The 18,060-nt window shown below is 44.1% G+C and overlaps 2 protein-coding genes across 2 annotated transcripts in view; both read left to right on the forward strand.

The window, feature by feature from the left end:
* rab3b (RAB3B, member RAS oncogene family) overlaps positions 1 to 5,914 on the forward strand; it is a 14,306-nt gene extending 8,392 nt beyond the window's left edge. Inside the window, exons 3-5 of the mRNA XM_005754607.1 lie at positions 2,141 to 2,259; positions 2,338 to 2,462; positions 5,685 to 5,914. Of these exons, the coding sequence (XP_005754664.1) occupies positions 2,141 to 2,259; positions 2,338 to 2,462; positions 5,685 to 5,869 (429 nt within the window). The 3' untranslated portion in view covers positions 5,870 to 5,914. The remainder of the gene's footprint in view (positions 1 to 2,140; positions 2,260 to 2,337; positions 2,463 to 5,684) is intronic.
* Positions 5,915 to 10,905: 4,991 nt separating this feature from the next.
* LOC102196531 (nardilysin-like) overlaps positions 10,906 to 18,060 on the forward strand; it is a 20,212-nt gene continuing 13,057 nt past the window's right edge. Inside the window, exons 1-12 of the mRNA XM_013907905.1 lie at positions 10,906 to 11,136; positions 11,942 to 12,145; positions 12,567 to 12,825; positions 12,952 to 13,033; positions 14,087 to 14,240; positions 15,397 to 15,470; positions 15,592 to 15,687; positions 16,018 to 16,140; positions 16,401 to 16,458; positions 16,777 to 16,850; positions 17,333 to 17,402; positions 17,913 to 17,990. Of these exons, the coding sequence (XP_013763359.1) occupies positions 11,955 to 12,145; positions 12,567 to 12,825; positions 12,952 to 13,033; positions 14,087 to 14,240; positions 15,397 to 15,470; positions 15,592 to 15,687; positions 16,018 to 16,140; positions 16,401 to 16,458; positions 16,777 to 16,850; positions 17,333 to 17,402; positions 17,913 to 17,990 (1,259 nt within the window). The 5' untranslated portion in view covers positions 10,906 to 11,136; positions 11,942 to 11,954. The remainder of the gene's footprint in view (positions 11,137 to 11,941; positions 12,146 to 12,566; positions 12,826 to 12,951; positions 13,034 to 14,086; positions 14,241 to 15,396; positions 15,471 to 15,591; positions 15,688 to 16,017; positions 16,141 to 16,400; positions 16,459 to 16,776; positions 16,851 to 17,332; positions 17,403 to 17,912; positions 17,991 to 18,060) is intronic.

Below are 18,060 nucleotides of genomic sequence, written 5' to 3' on the forward strand. Positions count from 1 at the left end.
GTGGGGGAACTTGCACAATCGGTGGCTGACTAAATACTTTTTTGCCCCACTGTACATTAGCACAGGGAGGGATGCTGATGCCGTTAGCTGAATGACTGTTTTGCTTAAATATTAAAAACGAACTTTTTATTCATCACCCTTTACTCTTCAGAAGTTGTTCTTTCAAGCCTTTGAGCTTCTGCAGAAACCCAGCAGGTGTCTAAAGAAACACTTAAGCTGAATCAACACACTCATATTTTAGGTTCCAAACAAATTATCTATAATGAACCTGCTGTGTAGTTTATGTATTTGTGAGGATGTTTGTTTCAGGAGTTTTTCCCCGCTGTGTCTCAATCCAGCGTCTTCCTCTCTTTTTCTTCTCCTGCAGATTTACAGACATTTTTACAGCTTTATTTCTGGAGCTTCAGCACTGATGGCTTCATCATGGTAGATTCATAGAGTGGACCTTAAATATGGATGCAGCCACGAAGTCTGGAAGTTTTGGAGTTTACTTTCGGCCTTCACCGTGCTGTTTTTTTTTTTGTTTGTTTGTTTCCAGACCATATTCAGACGAGAGGCTGGAATGCTAAGTTATCAGCTAACATTCTTGTTATCAGTATGCATCTACAGACTGTATGGGTACATCACACAGACACAGATACCTAGAATTTCACTTCCTAGATGGTCTGTTAGTACAGTAACCTCACAGCAGCCATATTATTGGTCACATAATGTCATTAAAAAGGCTCTAACAGCACAAACAGGTATTGACTGGTAGCAGCTACAGCCATTTGTGTCACCATTTACCTGTCAGTCAAAGAGGCCACGCCTCTAATAATGCATACTTTCCAGGCGAGTGCTAAAACCACTCCCCCCATACTGTTGTTATAAAGGGGGAAATTATCGATAGAGACCAGACAAGCTTGTGTATCGAGCTGTAAATATGTTTATTTTTGCTGTAAACCTTTAACATCGGAGTCTGAAGGGGCTGACTCACTGCTGGAGCCTCTGCTGGACGTTGGAAGAACTGCAGCTTTTAGTACTTGGAGGCTGCTGATTAGTTAACCCCTTAGCAGTCCAATTAGTCCCCTAAACCATCCAATGTACCGTGGGCGGTACGTCCGACTGCTAACAGGTTAAAGTCTGTTTGCAGCTGGCACAGTCATGTGCAGTGTTGGTTACTTGAAAAAAGTAATCAGTAACTAATTACTGATTACTTCCCCAAAAAGTAATCCCGTTACTTTACTGATTACTTATTTTCAAAAGTAATTAATTACTTAGTTACTTAGTTACTTTTTAAAAACATGATTTACAACCTGAATAGGTGATGAAGCGATAGATATTTCAGCCCAATTCTACTTTTTCTACATAATCCATCACACAAAATGTAATCAAATGGAAAAGTCTCTTTTTAAAACTTGTTTTATTAGTTTTAATCTTTTAACTTTATGCATCAAGCAAAAAACATTCTCTGACTGGAAGAAATTTGTTTAACATTTAAACCTATTTTCTGCACATTCCAGCACATAAAATAAAATATTTTTTTGTGTTTACACTCACTCTTTCAAATAGATGCAAGTAAAATACAGCAGAAAATAAATAAAGTCAAAGACTAGCGGTCCTGTTGCTCTATTTTCACCTGTAAAGCAGGAGTGGGGTAGGCGGAGGTTTGTGTGCCGCAGCGGTCAGTGGAAGAATCCGCGAGTTTCTCTGTGAATTTCCCATTACGTCGTAGTGCACTCGGTGCTTGCTTGGAAGTTTAGGGGGTTTTTCGCTGTAAAGAGAAGTTTTCTTCCCACACACAACGGACGCTAATGTTTTTGTCACTTTTTACGAAATCAAACTCAAAGTAAGGTCAGCACCTCCACGCTTTAAACGCTGCAAGCTCATACTCTCTCCCGCACTCCATATATGATCCATTGTTGATCTGCACACGGCTGTTGTCACGAACGTCGCACTCGCTTACGTCACTGTCATGAGACATTCTCGCAAAAAAAAAATCACGGTTTTAGTAACGCGTTCCTACGGGAAAGTAACGGTAATCTAATTCCCTTTTTTGCAATAGTAATCCCTTACTTTACTCGTTACTTGAAAAAGTAATCAGATTACACTAACGCGTGCCCATCTCTGGTCATGTGACTAGCTGTGTGTTTGTTTTCAGGACACGGCCGGTCAGGAGCGTTATCGCACCATCACCACAGCCTACTACCGCGGTGCCATGGGCTTCATTCTCATGTATGACATCACCAACGAGGAATCCTTCAACGCCGTCCAGGACTGGTAGGTGATTGACTGGAAGCCTGTGATTCAGCTCAGAAAGTGAAACTCAGCTCAGGTCATGTTGCTGTGTGTTTGCAGGGCCACGCAGATTAAGACGTACTCGTGGGATAACGCCCAGGTGATCATGGTGGGCAACAAGTGCGACATGGACGAGGAGAGAGTGGTACCCCCTGAGAAGGGAAAACACCTGGCTGATCAGCTAGGTGAGACTCAGCTCTCTTTCACCTCAGGTGGTACAGACAGCAGAAGAAACGTTTCTTCCTCTTTAGTTGAGATGGTTGCAGTGAGAGAAAAATTGCCTCAGGGCCCCAAAAAGGAACCTAAAGAGAAAATTATATATATGTGCTTATTTAGTTTAACTATTCAAAGAAAAGGGGATGGCTCATCTCTTCCTTCGGCAGCTCTATGCTGAGGCTCATGGGACATGTAGTATGTATGATGTAGTAAAAAAGTAGAAAAACCCATAGTGTGATTAAAATACATACACACAATCCCTCCTCTTCCTCATATTATCTAACATTTACCTGCAAACACCTGAGCATGAAGGCAGTGCAGGAGGAGCCTTCAGACTAACAGGGATGGTTTCTGCAAACAGGTGTGTTTTCACCAGGTGAGCCCTGTCTGCCGAAGAACTTCCTTTAAATTATACCTGTTAGAGGAAATCTGATTATAAGTTCATTTTATTTTTGCTTTTTCTTGGTCTGAACATTTAGAAAGTACTCAGTTTAGCTTTAATTTTTCTTTATGCACAAGAACACGAAGAACAAGAATATGAAAGCAGGTAAAAGCTGCGGCTCTCAGCACTGACAGGGCGAGTAGCTTTTTATTCCAGTAAAAGCAGCATTGCACTTTATTGTTGATAGATTTTATTAATGCACCACCCTACGTGAATTCATTTTCGCACACCGTGTGCCGACTGCAGAACAAAGAAATGAATAACTGTGATTCAGAGCGCCAGCATTGATTTTTCCTTTGTTTGATGGTGTTTAGCCTGAAAATTATTATTAATTAAAGCACACTCATGAAAACACCTTCAGACTTTTTCTTACATTATGTGGCAAATAAATTACTATTCTGGTTTTATTTATAGTTAAGTTTGTGATACAAGAATATCATTGTTATTCAAGTGTCTCAGCAAAAAGTCCCGACATGCATGATCGGCCTAATTTTACATATGATCAATAATGAACATGCAGAAAAATAGAAATAAACATTATCATGTCTGTACTTTACTGGACATCAGACTTCACTCCCAATGTTTTTTAGACGAGCTCAGGTGTTATTCAGGGCCCTCTGTTCAGGTCACGTGTATTCAAAGCTGCTCTGAGGTCAGTCCATCAGAGAGCTGTGCTGACACTGAGCCGAAAGCCTGAAACACCTTAAACACACAAATATGGGATGAGATGCTTCACTCTTCATGCTTTCTGTCCTAATGCAGATAATTGAGCTGAAACTGAGCCTTGCTGCAGCTCTATTAACTGTTTAACTTACCTTTCATGTAGCCTGAGAAAGAGAGTGAATCAGATTCTCCACATCAGCTAAACGAGCGTCTGTTCAAGTGTCTGCTTCTCACACAGTCTGATTTTTAAAAAAAACACACAAAAAAAACAAACAAAAAAACAACAAAAAAACCAAAAAAACCAGAAAATAATTTCCATGACACGGGAAAAACCTACTCGAAAAGAAATGAGTAGGACCTCGTGTCTGTCTGACAGCTCTTACATGAACCAATGTTCGCTCTCCAAACTTTAAGCTTTATTATATTAAGGATCTCTCTGGTATCAAATATGGAGTGTATTCCCTTTCATTTTTAAAACTAGAGCAGACATTGACACGTAGCTGAATGGCAACAGTTTTCATAAAGCAAACAGACAATATAAACAGTTACAGTTCAATATAAACAGCATCTATCTTACTAAAGCTCTAAAGCTAGAAGTGAAAATACTCAGCCACTTAAAAGAAGAAAACTCTTCTGGTTCTTTTCCAGTAAGCGCCTCCATCTCATTCTCAGGGTTTTTTCTCTTTCTTCTTGTATTAATATTCAAGTACTTAGTAAGAACATATATCTAAATGATCTTTCATATATAGCCCTTTTCTACTCTTGCAGAGCACTCAAAGCCTTTCATACAACATGTTGTATGTGCTTAAATTGTCAAAATCTGGTTGTAGGAACTCAGGCGCAGAGCGTTTAGACGCCTCCAAAAACAGTTTATTTACAGCACCAGTGCACAGTATATACAGTGAGGGGAATCCAAAACTCCAGGGAATCACAGGGTAGCACAAGTTCTCAGCAGCTGCGAGAAACACTAACGTCAGCAGTACAATCATCCAGCGACGAGAGGATCTGTGTTCCAGCCTCAAATAGTGCTCCCGGTGATGACAGGTGATTGTTGTCAGGTGTGTGGGCCAAGGGCGGGAGCCCACAGTGAGCCCCGCCCAGGCAGAGAGGGAGAGAGAGAGAGAGAGAGAGAACCAAAACAGCAAATGTAGCCTTGTGGGGCTGGCCGGGCAGGCACGGAGACCATGACATAAATGTTTTCTATTGAACAGTCAAACTCAGGTTGATGCGTCAGACAGCACGATGAGGTTAGTGTCTTGCCCAAGATGCCGACTGGAGCAGTCAGGAATCAAGCCACCAACCTTCTGATTAGTAGATGACCTGCTTTACCTCCTGAGCTACAGCCACCCCATCTGAGCAATACAATGCATTGTCATCAGCATGGAAAGGAAAGGAGATTTTATGTTTCATTCATTAAATTAAAGAAATAAACCCACGAGAAAGTTGTTTTCCTGCATAAATTGGAAGGTGGAGGTGTTGGAAAGGGTCCAAATCCAGAACACCAAGGCAGGTAGTGGAAAGAAAGCCTTTATTTGTTGGAATATCCTAAATTTTGAAATCCAAAGAAAACCCATGGAGATGCAGGGCAGCACAACACAAAGCACAGATAAAAACCTAATCTGACAAGAACACAGAGGGAGACAGGACTGTTTACACACACTAGACGAAGGGAAATAAGCCACAGTTAAACATATTCAAGACAATCAACAGACAGGAAGTAAAACCCAACAGAACCAGAAACACAGAAATAATGAAACACTACTGAAAGTGTGAACTGAAACTAAGTACGACCTAAAAACTAAAACAAATATCCATGAAAACACATCTGCATTACCACAAACTAACTTCAAAATGCTATAATAATAAAATCCAACAGAAAATTCAGAGAATTCAGACATATAAAACACTAGGACAATGTCATTTCCACTGAGTTTAAAAGCACTTTGTTTATGAGCTATACAACATGGCATCATCAGCATAAAGGAGCATTTCGTTTATCACTAGTCTAATGTGATCCACTGAGTCCGACGCCTCTAAATGTTGCTGCAGTGGTTTTTAAGTAAAGCTCTTCTGCTTCCTCCTGCAGGCTTCGAGTACTACGAGGCAAGCGCCAAAGAGAACATCAATGTGCGGCAGGTGTTCGAGCGCTTGGTGGACATCATCTGTGTGAAGATGTCGGAGCGTGTGGACGTAGAGGCGCCGGCAGCTCCTGGTTCCAAGACCACCAGACTGACCGACAAACCTGCCCAGCTACCTCAGAAGTGCTGCTGATCGTCTGTCATACCCCAAGCTCTCAAAATAAGAAAAAGAAAAAAATATATATAGATTATCTATTGTAACATTCCTCTGCACACTCGCTCTGCTTCATGTTTGTGAGCGGCCATCCATTACTACGCCTTCTCCAGGCCCTGCTAACTAACATCTATATAACCACTTTTACCATCCCAAGTGTCCGTGGGAGGCCCTTTAGCTGTCAGCGTACTCCATGCTAATGCGGATTTGGCGTGCTTGAAAAGGTTATTGTGCTGCTAGTGGTGATATCACTGTGACCAGTGACTGTTTTCAAAGATTTTTCTCTTATGCAGAAACAAAAAAAAAGAACAAAGCCTTGATTATACTAGAAAGTGACACAGTTACAGACAGGCTGAAAAAGTGACATCGGGTACTTCCGGTTCGTTCTCTTAGCTGTCGCACGGATAATTAGCATCTGATGATGAGCGTGCACGGTTTATTTCATAGTTAACTGTGAAATGCTGACATTCATGTGTGTGAAGTAGAGGCCTTTTACTGTGGAGTGAGGAGTCAGAGGTCAGGACTGTGAGGAAGACTTTTGGTAAGTGGGGGGAATTTGTGAGTCAGGGGTGGAGAGTGGACTGTTTCCGCCAAGAAACAAATGCACTGAAGGAGTTTCCAACAGGATGATTAGATCTGCGCATTTTCTGTGCTGGTGTGACTTCAAGGTGGAAACAATTAATGTCTAAAAAGCTGCACAGCTGGTAACCACAGACTCAACTTCTTGCAAGCAGGAAAGTCGAATCCAACAGAAGCTGATCCAGAATGCTGCACAGATGTGAAACATCCAGCAGGAAACCACTGCAGGTCAGAGTGACAATAGGATCCATCCAGTCCAGCTGCTGCAGAGACCAAACTGCAGATGATTGTTAACACTAGTAAAAGGCTTTTTTCTGCAAGCCGTTGCGTGCCACTCTGTAGTGCAGACTTCTTCACAGAGAAATAACCACTACAAAGTCGGTGGCTCTTGAGTTAAACTTTCCTTAACTTAAAGATGAGCGGTTAAAGCAACTACCAGTGGAGTGAAGGACACCTCTGACTGACATATCAGGGGGTGGTAAATACATTAGAGGGCTACCTAAGCAACCACAGCCAGGAACAGCCATAATCCAGCGGCCATTAAAATGATGCAAGATGAGTGAATCACTTCCTGTGTGGACACCCCTTAAGAAGTGTGCTTCATTCGCATGCATCACAAAGATGCCGTCCGGCTTCTCTTTGTTACCCTGAAGATGCTCTCTTTGATTGCAGCACTGTGATGTTGACCGGGACACCGAGGGTGAATCTTCTTACTCTGCCTGAGATTAGACGCGATGATTGACACCTGCTTGCTCCGTGCTGTAATGACACGTGCAGTGAGGCAGCAGGCCTCTAACTGAGTAACACTGCGGGTCAAGTTTAGTGTCTCAAACACGCCAAATGCCCATTTAATTGGAGTGTGATGTCAGCAGGGTCACAGGTCAGCACAGCACTGCCTTTCCTCTCAAAGTGTAGCACAACGCCACAGCTGCTCATGTGTTTACAGTCCTCCTCTGAGTCATCACTCATGCTGCTTCTCTACAGCTAGCGTTAGTTCCTCTGATATAACATGCCTATAGCCCACAAACTCTTACTGGCCTTACTCAGACAGACGCTTTAAGGCTGCACCACCAACGCACAACTCTGACAGGGCTGCAGTCCAGTCGCTCGGGTCAGAGGAGCCGGGTCAGAGGTAAAGAGACAGCACCCCCTGGTGGTTGAACAGGGTCTTAAGATAACTACAGAAACTTCAATGAGAAGGAAAACACTTGAAATGGTGTTAAAACAAAGTATTACTGAGACAACACATAAGTTTACATCCAAGAAAAAACCTCCATTGGGAGTTCTGATCTGTAAAACCTCAGATTAAATCATTAATAAGAGTCATATCGGATGAACAGCTGTGAGTATTGATGACACCTGTAACCAGGTGTGAAATGAAGCTGAAACTGCATTGTGATTTTATGGATGTTTGTATGATGATTTCAGTCTTGGTTTCAGTGATGCTAAATCCCAGAGGTGAAGCTATTCTCTCTGCTCACTCTGTGAAAACCAAACTGAGATACACAGATGCTCTTTGAGCATGTGCAAACCATCCACTAAAAAAAAAAACTCTGAACTCTGACTCAAATTGTCTGCATCGGGAAGATTATTAACAACAAACAGAACAAATATAAGTCTGATGTGAGCGTGTGCAGGAGCACAAACAATCCCTGTTTGTTATCTCTGTCCTCTCTAATCTGCAGCCTCCAACAGCTGCCCTCAGTTTGATGTTCTGCAGGACTTAACGTGATGCTGCTTGACTTTCAGCTCTCTTTGCATATCCTTCATAGCTTATACAACCTTCCTGTTTCTGTCTGATGAAGCAGTCCTTCAGATCTTCACTGTTCCAGCCTTCAGTCAGTGTTTCTTCTCATTGACAGGAAGCCCCAAAACGTCTGCCCCTGTACCAGCTGTTTCCATTGTGTTGTGAAGGTGTGGAAGGATTTCTGAATGGACCAATGGGGTCCAAGACTTCCAAGGAATCAGAGGCCTCAGAGCCATTTTTATTTCTAAAACCTGGTGTGGGTGTGGCTGCTGAAGCCTGAGTTCAGGTGCATTTTGCTGTAATGTAAGGCTGCGCTCAGAAGTGAGATGCAGAGTTCCTGCCTTCACAGAGCCGTGAGATTCTTTAAATACACGGCAGAGAATCAGTGATGACCCCGAATGAGATATGCTTTAAACTGAAACGCTGTCCTTCCTGTGGGACCGAAGCTCTGGATTCACCTCTCTGACCTCTGAGCTTTAATTACAGAGAAACAGAGCACGAGTTAAGAAGACTGGAGTTATTTAAAGCCACTGAGACCTGACGACACAACCCAGAGCTGCAGCAGTCAAACCTTCCAGCACCAACACACAGCTTTTCTGGTTCAGGATCAAGCCAGCGGACTCACATTAATGGAAGCTGCAAACAGCAACAGGAACTCCAAAGTAACCGACATGCAGGAGGTTTGTTTCTGAGGTTAACTGACGACTATCTGACCATCATAGCTGAATGATCATCCACTCCCTTTGGTGGTGTGAGCGTGCTCATAAGGGCTTAGTTCACATACAAATTCTGTTCCAGACAAATGGAGACATGCTCGGAGCTCTTTTGGTGTTATTATGAAACAATCTGAGATGGAAAATGAGAGTGGAAAAAGTCGTGTTTGCATTCACACTAATCATCAACCTTCAGGTGTGAAGTGAACCTGTTTGAATTGCACTTTGCTAGAAGCTGAGTCAGAGTTCACGAGTCATAGAAGAGTAAAAAGCATCCAGGGTCTTGCCTCTGGCCAGTGCTGGAGTGCGTGCTCGCTGTAGTTTTGGTTTGACTTCCATGTCTGCTTTTTTCCAAAATCACAGAAGAACAAAGACAGGAAAGGAGATCAGGATCAGAGACCCTGGCCCGGGCCACACTGAGCGCTGCAGCCCTGCTTCATGGTGGCAATCAGCTTTTGCACCGGCGACCGTGCCGCCAAGACCACACGGAGACTGATTTTTAGTCACGCACACACGTGAGTGGAACTGATGAGTGAGGAGAGCACGTCTCTCGCCCCCTTTAGCAGGTGTAGTCGCACAGCCGCCGTGTTTGCAGTGTTTCCTACATGAGTGTGTGTGTGCGTGTGTGTTCGTGTTGAGTATCATGATATTTATCGCGTGTTCAGTTGTACGGGTTCTTGTGATATTTTGAGATCCAGTGCGTTTGTTCATGGAAGACTTGAAGAAACATTTGTTCTTAAATATTCTGATAAACTTATATCCTGCCAAACTGTTGTATAGCAACCACAGCGCACGTTGGTGTGTAACTCCCTGCCGTGTGTCTTCATATGGATAAGAACTTACAATAACATGGACATCGTCTTCATATGATTATTTTCTAAGTGACTTTGTAAATGATAGAGGTAGATCTGATCCTGGTGTTGAGTTTATTTTTCTGCAGTGTAACCATGGACTAATTCTTAGAGAGTTCCTGTAAACTTGTTGTCTTACGGTTTGCTCCTGTTCGGGGAGAAGCACAAAGTGATTGTACAAAATATTGTGAATGTTTGTATATTATAGATCAGATTTAGTATAATAAAAATCACAATCTTTAATCAGAATGCGTGTCGCTTTTCTTTGGTAGAATACATACGTACGCAGTCGTCACCAGAGAATCTTTTAAAAATTACATAAATCTGCAAACAGTTCTGAAAGTTGTGTCGAACCTCTGTGCGATTTGCTCCACAGGGGTCAGCTGTACCACTCCTGTTCACTTCATAATCCTCTCATGGGTCACAACACCTACAGAAGAACTCTGGTGGTTCTGCAGAGGTTGGATATCAGTGATGTCCAGGAGGACTGTACAGAATGTGAATAAAAGCAGAGAGATGGTGGTCAGCTTCAGAACGAAGATTGGGATGGGTGTGAGTGTGTGTTGGAGAAGTATCTGAGTGTTTACATCAACAACAGGCTGAACTGGAGGGATGACATAAGAAGGAGACAAGCAGGCTCTGTTTCCTAGGGAAGCCAAGATCCTTCACTGTGTGTAGCAAAATGATGGACATGTTCTATCAGTCAATGAGTTCTGCTGGAGAAGCAGCGTATTCAAGCTGACATAGGGCGAGAGGCAGGGTATACGCTGGACAGCTCACCAGCCTGTGGCAGGTCTAACAGAGAGACAGAAAACCATTCAAGTCTAATTATTAATCATCAACTTCATACTATGGGGAGTACCCGGACTGACATGTAACCTCCACACAGAACAACCTCAGAAACATCATGGATTTGAACCCACGACCTTCTTGCTGTGAAGCAGCAGTAATAACCACCACACGTGGTAGTTATTATCTGCATTATTGTTTTGGCTGCTGTAACAGCTTAACTGTGGATTTTCGCAGGGTTAAAAAATCAAATCAAATCAAAATACAGTCAGCCCAAACGATGCAACTTTTTACTTAAGAAAACAAACGTTTCTTTATTTTAATGACAACAATAACCGAGACTGTGACAAACAGGAGGCATCTATAATTTATTAATTATTATATTACTACCGGTACCCCCTTCCCCAGCATGTTTCTCGCACAAGCTTTACAGCAAGATTAGTGGCAACCAATCAGACGGCCAGTCTTCTGTGATTAACGTGACCTCAGCCAATCAGAGGCCTTGTTTTGACCAGCTGGGTAGTACCGGGCTACTTCTCTTAAACTTCGGCGGCTTCAAAGACGAAGGTGAGTGTTTTATTCCTCCTGGCAGGTAAAAACGGCTCCTATCGTCCGTATGTTGGAGTCCAAGTGAAGCTGCTCCCAGCTGACGGACACACAGCCTCCACCTACCCAGCCCGGGCGGCTGGCTGACGCTACTTCCGAGTATCTGGAGTAGCTAGCAGTCCGCTAACCGCTAGGATTAAAGTATATTGAATTTATTAGCTGTGAAACGAGCCGGCAGAGCCTCCACCTGAAGCTCACGGAGCTCGGTGTGTTTGCGGAGACGCCGTCGGCGGTTATATGGAGTTTGCTGCCTCGGTCAACCCGTTAGTGCCTCCGCTAGTTTCATAACGGGGAAGCTAGCAGATAAATAAACTGGATTTCACATGAGCTTCCGCTCAATTTAAATCCTTGTTAACGTTCAACGTTGTTCTCGCGAGAGACGATGCCGAGTCACCAAAATTCCCTCATAAAATCTGATATTTACCTTTTACCGAAAACCCTTACTTGCTGAAATAAAACCCGAGGTACTTTTCAAAGCAGGAGGCGTTGTTCTTCAATTCGGCATTCATTTAATCTATATATAGTAATTTATTATTGGCTACTTGATGCTGATTCTTTCTGTAAATTAGGAGTTTAGTTTTATGTATGAAGTGATTCCATTAACATCCATGATTAAATAAAATCTGCACAGTCTGGATTCATGTTTCTCCCACGCTGTCCTAAAGAAAAGTGACCAGTTTATGCCGATTATCACAGTCAGCGCTGATACATTTATTTCCAGTGAACTAGTCATTGATAACTTGTTAATGTGTGTGTCTCACTGCAGAGGACTCTCCAAAATGCCTCAGACCAGCAAATCGAGTGGTGCTGGTGCTGCCAGTCCAGCATCTGCGCCAGACCAAGGTGAGCCTCCGCCCCCAGAGGGCGCCAGGGCTCAGGTGGCTGCTGGAGACGGGGAGGAAGGAGCCACTGTAGACGACCAGGGAGACCCAGAGATCGTCAAATCACCTAGTGACCCAAAGAGATACAGGTGAGTGACACAAGCATTTATTCAACCCATGATGAGGGTTCAAATGCAACCAGAAAACCGCTGAGTCCAACTGACAGTTTAACCCCACAGACCTCCATTTCAGGTGTTTGCTTCACAAGTGAACTCCTACCTGTGATTGGTTGAAACAAAAGTGTTCCAGCCAGTGAACTGTTAGAAATACTTTGTTCTGCCCCCCCCCCAAGGCTGTTATCTGTGTAAGGTCCTCCTGAAGGTTCATTTTATTTTTCATTTCAGAAAATTTGTGTTCGTTTCTGCATTTCTTTCAGGCTTTGCACTTTGTTTCCCTCAGTTTAGTCTGACGCCTCTCTGACAGGAACGTCAGTGTTTAAAGTTGTTACCTGAGATCCAGGTGTGACGTTACTTGAGCGTTCACTGTATGAACTCTTCTGGTCTCCTGCAGATACATCGAGCTGAGCAACGGCCTCCGAGCACTCCTCATTTCCGACTTCAGTGGGGCCGACGGGGAGGGAGGCAATGGAGAGTCGGCGGAGCAGGAGGAAGAGCAGGAAGAGGAGGAGGGTGGGGAAGAAGATGAAGGGGACTCAGGTGAGGGCTCAGAGGAGGAAGAAGGGGACAGAGCAGAGGAAGAGCAGGACAGCGACTTTGAAGAGCTGGAAGAGGAGAACCCAGTGAAGAAGAAGAAGAGCTCTGAGAAGCAGGTGGGTGTGTGGAGGATGGGTGATGAAGGCTCATCCTCTTCCTTGGAGTGTCTCTGAACAAAAACAGTTTAACTACGTCAGCTCTCTGTGACAGATCCACCGGCAGTGACCCTTATGTGTTTTCAGGCTGCAGCAGCTCTGTGCATTGGCGTGGGGAGTTTCAGTGACCCTGATGAGCTGCCCGGCCTTGCACACTTCCTGGAGCACAGTGAGTGTGAACGTCATCGCAAACATCACCTGAGCTTGTCTTACAAACGATCATCCATGGTTTTAATTAGAATAAAGCTTTATTAATGAGATGTGAAAGTCAATGAACAGTCATCATCAGGTGTCTGTTTCCAGCGTCAAACCTTCCCACCCAAATCTACCCACTCTCACGGTGCACTCACACCAAACACGAAGCAATCGTACACCTCGCCTCACTCACATGAATACAGCTGCGTTGGCCCTCACAGCCAATGGGAGAAGGAGGAGTCCAGCCAACAGCTGGAATCAAATTAAACATCCATGTTTTCAGAAGGGATTGCAAAGTCCTCACTTTCCTCCACGTGCTTTCATTGTTGAATCGTGCAGCTCCAGCTATCCCTTAAACAGTGTCACTAAACCCCGCCTCACCGCCTCAGGAGAATCCTGATGATGCAGCACAAAGAGACTTTATTACAGAAGCTAAAATGCAAATGCAAACTTGCCTCTGTTAGCAGTACCTATTGTAAGTTATGAGTAAATAACATGAATTTACTGAAATCACTGGAGAAACTTTAATATTAAAATGCTGCCAAAATATTAGAAACATGCTTTTTTTTCCACTTGTATGAGTACTGCTGGAAAAAGAAGCTGTAAACGTGGTCAGTTCAGCCTGTGTGGCTTCGATCCGAGCCTCCAAAAGCTCATCAGGAAGTCCTCACTATGAGAAATGTTTAAAAAGCTAAAGACTTCCTGCTGCAAAGGGAACATCTGGGTGCACAAATCAGCACAGTCTGACTCTTACAGGTTGTTCTGACGCGTGGTGACGCGGCACTGACTTTTTAAGTGGTATTTCCCACGTAGCTGCTTTCACCAGCAGCCTGAAATAATCCAGACATCACCGTGAGGAGCCTTAAACATCTGAACGTTAACACGTTAACCTGCTGGACCTACAGACGATTACGTAGTTTAAACCCAGGATTGGGTCACAAGTTGCCAGGAGCTGCTGGCAACTTGTGATTGGCCAGCAGAGACGTGCTCTGACCGCTCTGTGCTTCTTCCTCCTCCTCCCCCTCAGTGGTGTTCATGGGCAGTGAGAAATACCCGGCGGAGAACGGCTTCGACGCCTTCCTGAAGAAGCACGGCGGCAGTGACAACGCCTCCACAGACTGCGAGCGGACCATCTTTCAGTTCGATGTGCAGAGGAAGCATTTCAGAGATGCGCTCGACAGGTGAGCTCCTCGGGTTTCCTGTTACCTGCTGTTCGTGGGATCCGCTGTGAGCTTTCAGGCGTGTGAAGGCAGCGCCCTCGCTGCGAGCGGACGGAAGCTCTTTGGGCCATCTGGACCTCTGATGGGAGGTCAGCTGTTCACTGCAGACGCTGTGAGGTAACATTGTCCTGAGGCTGTTTTTAGAGCAGCGGACAGACGGACGGCTGAGGACACGAGCGATCTGGAGGATGGAGAGGCTGTTATACCCACTGTTTCCCGACATGTATTTGTGGTTCAGAAATATCAGAAACTGTTAAAAAGTTCCCACATTCCGCTGTCTCTGTGTGTACACTGCCAAAAACAGCTCTATTTGAAATAAGCCAAATACTCTTAAATCTGACAAAATTGTGTTGTTTTGAGAAGAAAAATCTGCCAGCAGCGGTTGCTCAAATCCAGGCCGGCCGCTCTCAGCTGTCAAATACAGTTCTTAAATTGAAAAGTTGTCTCGTTCTTCCAGAATAAGATTATTTTTCTTATTTAAAGAGTAAGGTTAGATTAATTTGCTAATTTTAAGGAGCAACATTTGCTTTCCCCATTGGCAGATTTTTTTTTTTTTGTCAAAACAAAACAATTTTGTCAGATTTAAGAATATTTGGCTTATTTCAAGCAAAGCTGTGTTTGCAGTGTACCCTGTAACTGGTAAATAAAGCTGGAAATGAGCTGAAATATCTTATTGAGAAAAAGCTAGACATTTTTTTCTAGATTGAGCTTAATGTTCTTGTGCAAAACTTGCTTGTTAAGAATATGAATAGAATAGAAAAAAAGTCCATAACCAAGGTTTTTTACTTTCTTGAAAATTGTTTTTTTGCAGTGTCGTCAGCATGTCCTCTGCTTGGCAGACATTTCCTTAACATTCAGGGACAAATGTTAACATTTCAAATGAAGAGGGTCGCCGTTTACAAAAAGGAGGAAAAGCAGCTTAACTGTTACACTCTTGCCGCCTTGTCGTTGTAAAAATCACACACATTAGTGTCATGAGCTTAAACTGTCCTATAACACACTGAGCTCTCCTACCAGACAAACTGTTGGACACAATATTTAAACTACACATATTGCTGCCTTTCTCAGTCTCAGCTGACACACCAGCTGTGGCTCTGACGTGCTGTCTGCGTTTCAGGTGGGCTCAGTTCTTCATCTGTCCTCTGATGATCGAGGACGCCGTCGACAGAGAGGTGGAGGCTGTCGACAGCGGTGAGTCCAAACATGTTTAAATATTAAAATCTGCCATACATTACGGCGCCCTCTCGCGGTCTTCTCCTCCCTCTCTTTACATCTCCCTCTGTGATGTCACTTCCTGTCCTCTGATACTCAGAGTTTCAGCTGGCGAGGCCGTCCGACTCCCACCGGAAGGAGATGCTGTTTGGGAGTCTGGCCAAACCGGGACACCCGATGAGCAAGTTCTGCTGGGGTGAGAACACACACACACACACACACACACACACACACACACACACACACACACACACACACACACACACACACACACCTCTGGCTTTGTTTGATGGTTCAGTCTGATCAGGGCTCAGTAACAGGGAACTTTTCATGAAGGTGTAGTAACACGTTTTTAACAGATGTCTAAATCAGTGGGCTTGGGCTCATAGCCTGTAATCTGCTAGGTCTGTTTTCAGTTCTTTTGCTGCACCTGCTGCATTGTGTTTCCTGCCCAGGCAGACCTGCACACACTTGTTGGTTGTGGACAGATTTTTGTGTTTAACAGGTGTCGTTTTGTTCCCGTCAGGTAACGCTCAGACATTAAAGCACGAGCCCCGAGAGAAGCAGATCAACTCCTACGAGCGGCTCAGGGACTTCTGGAGGAGATATTACTCAGCTCAGTACATGACACTCACTGTTCAGTCCAAAGGTAACAGTAGAACCGCCACCATGCCGGTCTGTCACGTGTTTTTCACTCTGAGTCTGTGGGCAGGACTTGTCCTGCTGATGAGCTGAGTTCAGCCTTGCACCTGTTTATTCCTAATGTGTCACAGAAAGCAGCAAAAACACAAAGTGCCAACAGACTGGACTGAACGCTGTTTATTTATAGAGTAAAGTTCAGCTTTAAACTGAAACTGCGGATAGAAACGAGCTCTGTAACAGCTGGATCACAGTGTTTGTGTTCTTCAGAGACTCTGGACACGCTGGAGGAGTGGGTGAGGGAGATCTTCATCAGGGTGCCCAACAAGTAAGACACACACACACACACACACACACACACACACACACACAAATATTTAAGTGATGTCACATGTCTGCATCCAATCACGTGTTGCTGTAGAAACCCTGAACTTTGTTCTGTGTAGAATTAATAAACAGTGATCATCAGAATCTTTAAATGAATAAATGATGAGTTCTTTCATCAGTTAAACCTGTTGATCAGCTTCTTACCTGATCTGTTTAAAGTGAAGAGGTTTGATATTTATTGATATTGATTACTGGACAGAGTGCTGATCAGATGGATCAGTAATGGAAATTACGTCAACGTGCCTGTGTTTGTTTCCAGCGGTGAACCTCGACCTGACTTCTCTCACCTGCAGCAGCCGTTTGACACGCCGGCCTTTAACAAACTCTACAGAGGTGACTCATACTGATTATTGATTTTTATGTCATGTTGTTGTTATTATTAGCAGCAATCCTTTGGTTATGAATATGGAGCATGAGCACCTGCTGCTTCCAGGTGTGTTTCCTGTCCCTGTTGTAGCACCTGGTTTATCACCTGTGGCTCAGCATCAGGTCGTCCTTAGTAAAACTGAGAGAGGCAGAAATCTGAATCTAAATCTAAACACCTCACAGTCAGGAGGAGACCCACACCCTGATCAATACAGTTTATCAGAATCAACCTGTAATCACTAATGTCAATCTCTCGGGCCAATAAGACTATAACACTTAGATAACACTTCAGGTGATGGAAGACTTTCCATCACCTGACAGCAGAGTTCCAGGAAGTGAAGCCATTCGGTTTCCTCCCACATTGTTTCCATGGAGACGTCCTGAAACTCTGATAGTAATGATGTTTCAGTGAGAAATTGGGATTGATGAAGACTGCTTGTGTGTTGCAGTGGTGCCTGTGAGGAAGGTTCATGCTCTGACCATCAGCTGGGCCGTCCCGCCACAGGGGAAGCATTACAGGTGAGTCACTTTCTGACCTTTAACCCTCGACTGTTCAGCGCAGCCGGCTGGGATGTATCACAAGTTAAAGAGCAGGAGTCTCAGTCAGCTCGCACTCAGATTTCATTGCACAGCAATCACTGATCACCATTTTGATCGTAACGCGCAGCCTGGCTAGTGCACGTGGCTGTAGTCTAACATCATAGTCACCATCAGTAAGACGAATCCTCAGTTTGAAGCTGTTTACTCTCCTGAATGAATCTGAAAGTTTTCCTTGTGCATCAGGAAATAGACCGTGTTCTCAATCAGGAAATACTCAGCGTGTTGCAGAAAACACGATGACCACTCACTCGCTTTGACATCACTGAACTCTTAAATGCTTTATCCTCACATCATCGCAGACCACCGTCACACAAAGCTTGTAGTGTTGAACGTCCGGTCTGATGTTTGTGTGTGTGTGGATTGCGGCTCGGTCATTTGAAATGTTCACAGCTGAGTGTGTAAACACGTTTGCTTGTGTTCCTGTGTCAGAGTGAAGCCTCTTCATTACATCTCCTGGCTCATCGGACATGAAGGGACGGGCAGCATCCTGTCGCTGCTCAGGAAGAAGTGAGTCATGAAAACAGACGTGTGAACGAAGGAAGGCACTGCCCTGTGTGTGTGTTCTGTGTTTATAAGT

The sequence above is a fragment of the Pundamilia nyererei genome, unplaced genomic scaffold (assembly GCF_000239375.1).
Source record: "Pundamilia nyererei isolate P.nyererei 1_Seehausen unplaced genomic scaffold, PunNye1.0 scaffold00603, whole genome shotgun sequence".
NCBI lineage: Eukaryota > Metazoa > Chordata > Actinopteri > Cichliformes > Cichlidae > Pundamilia > Pundamilia nyererei.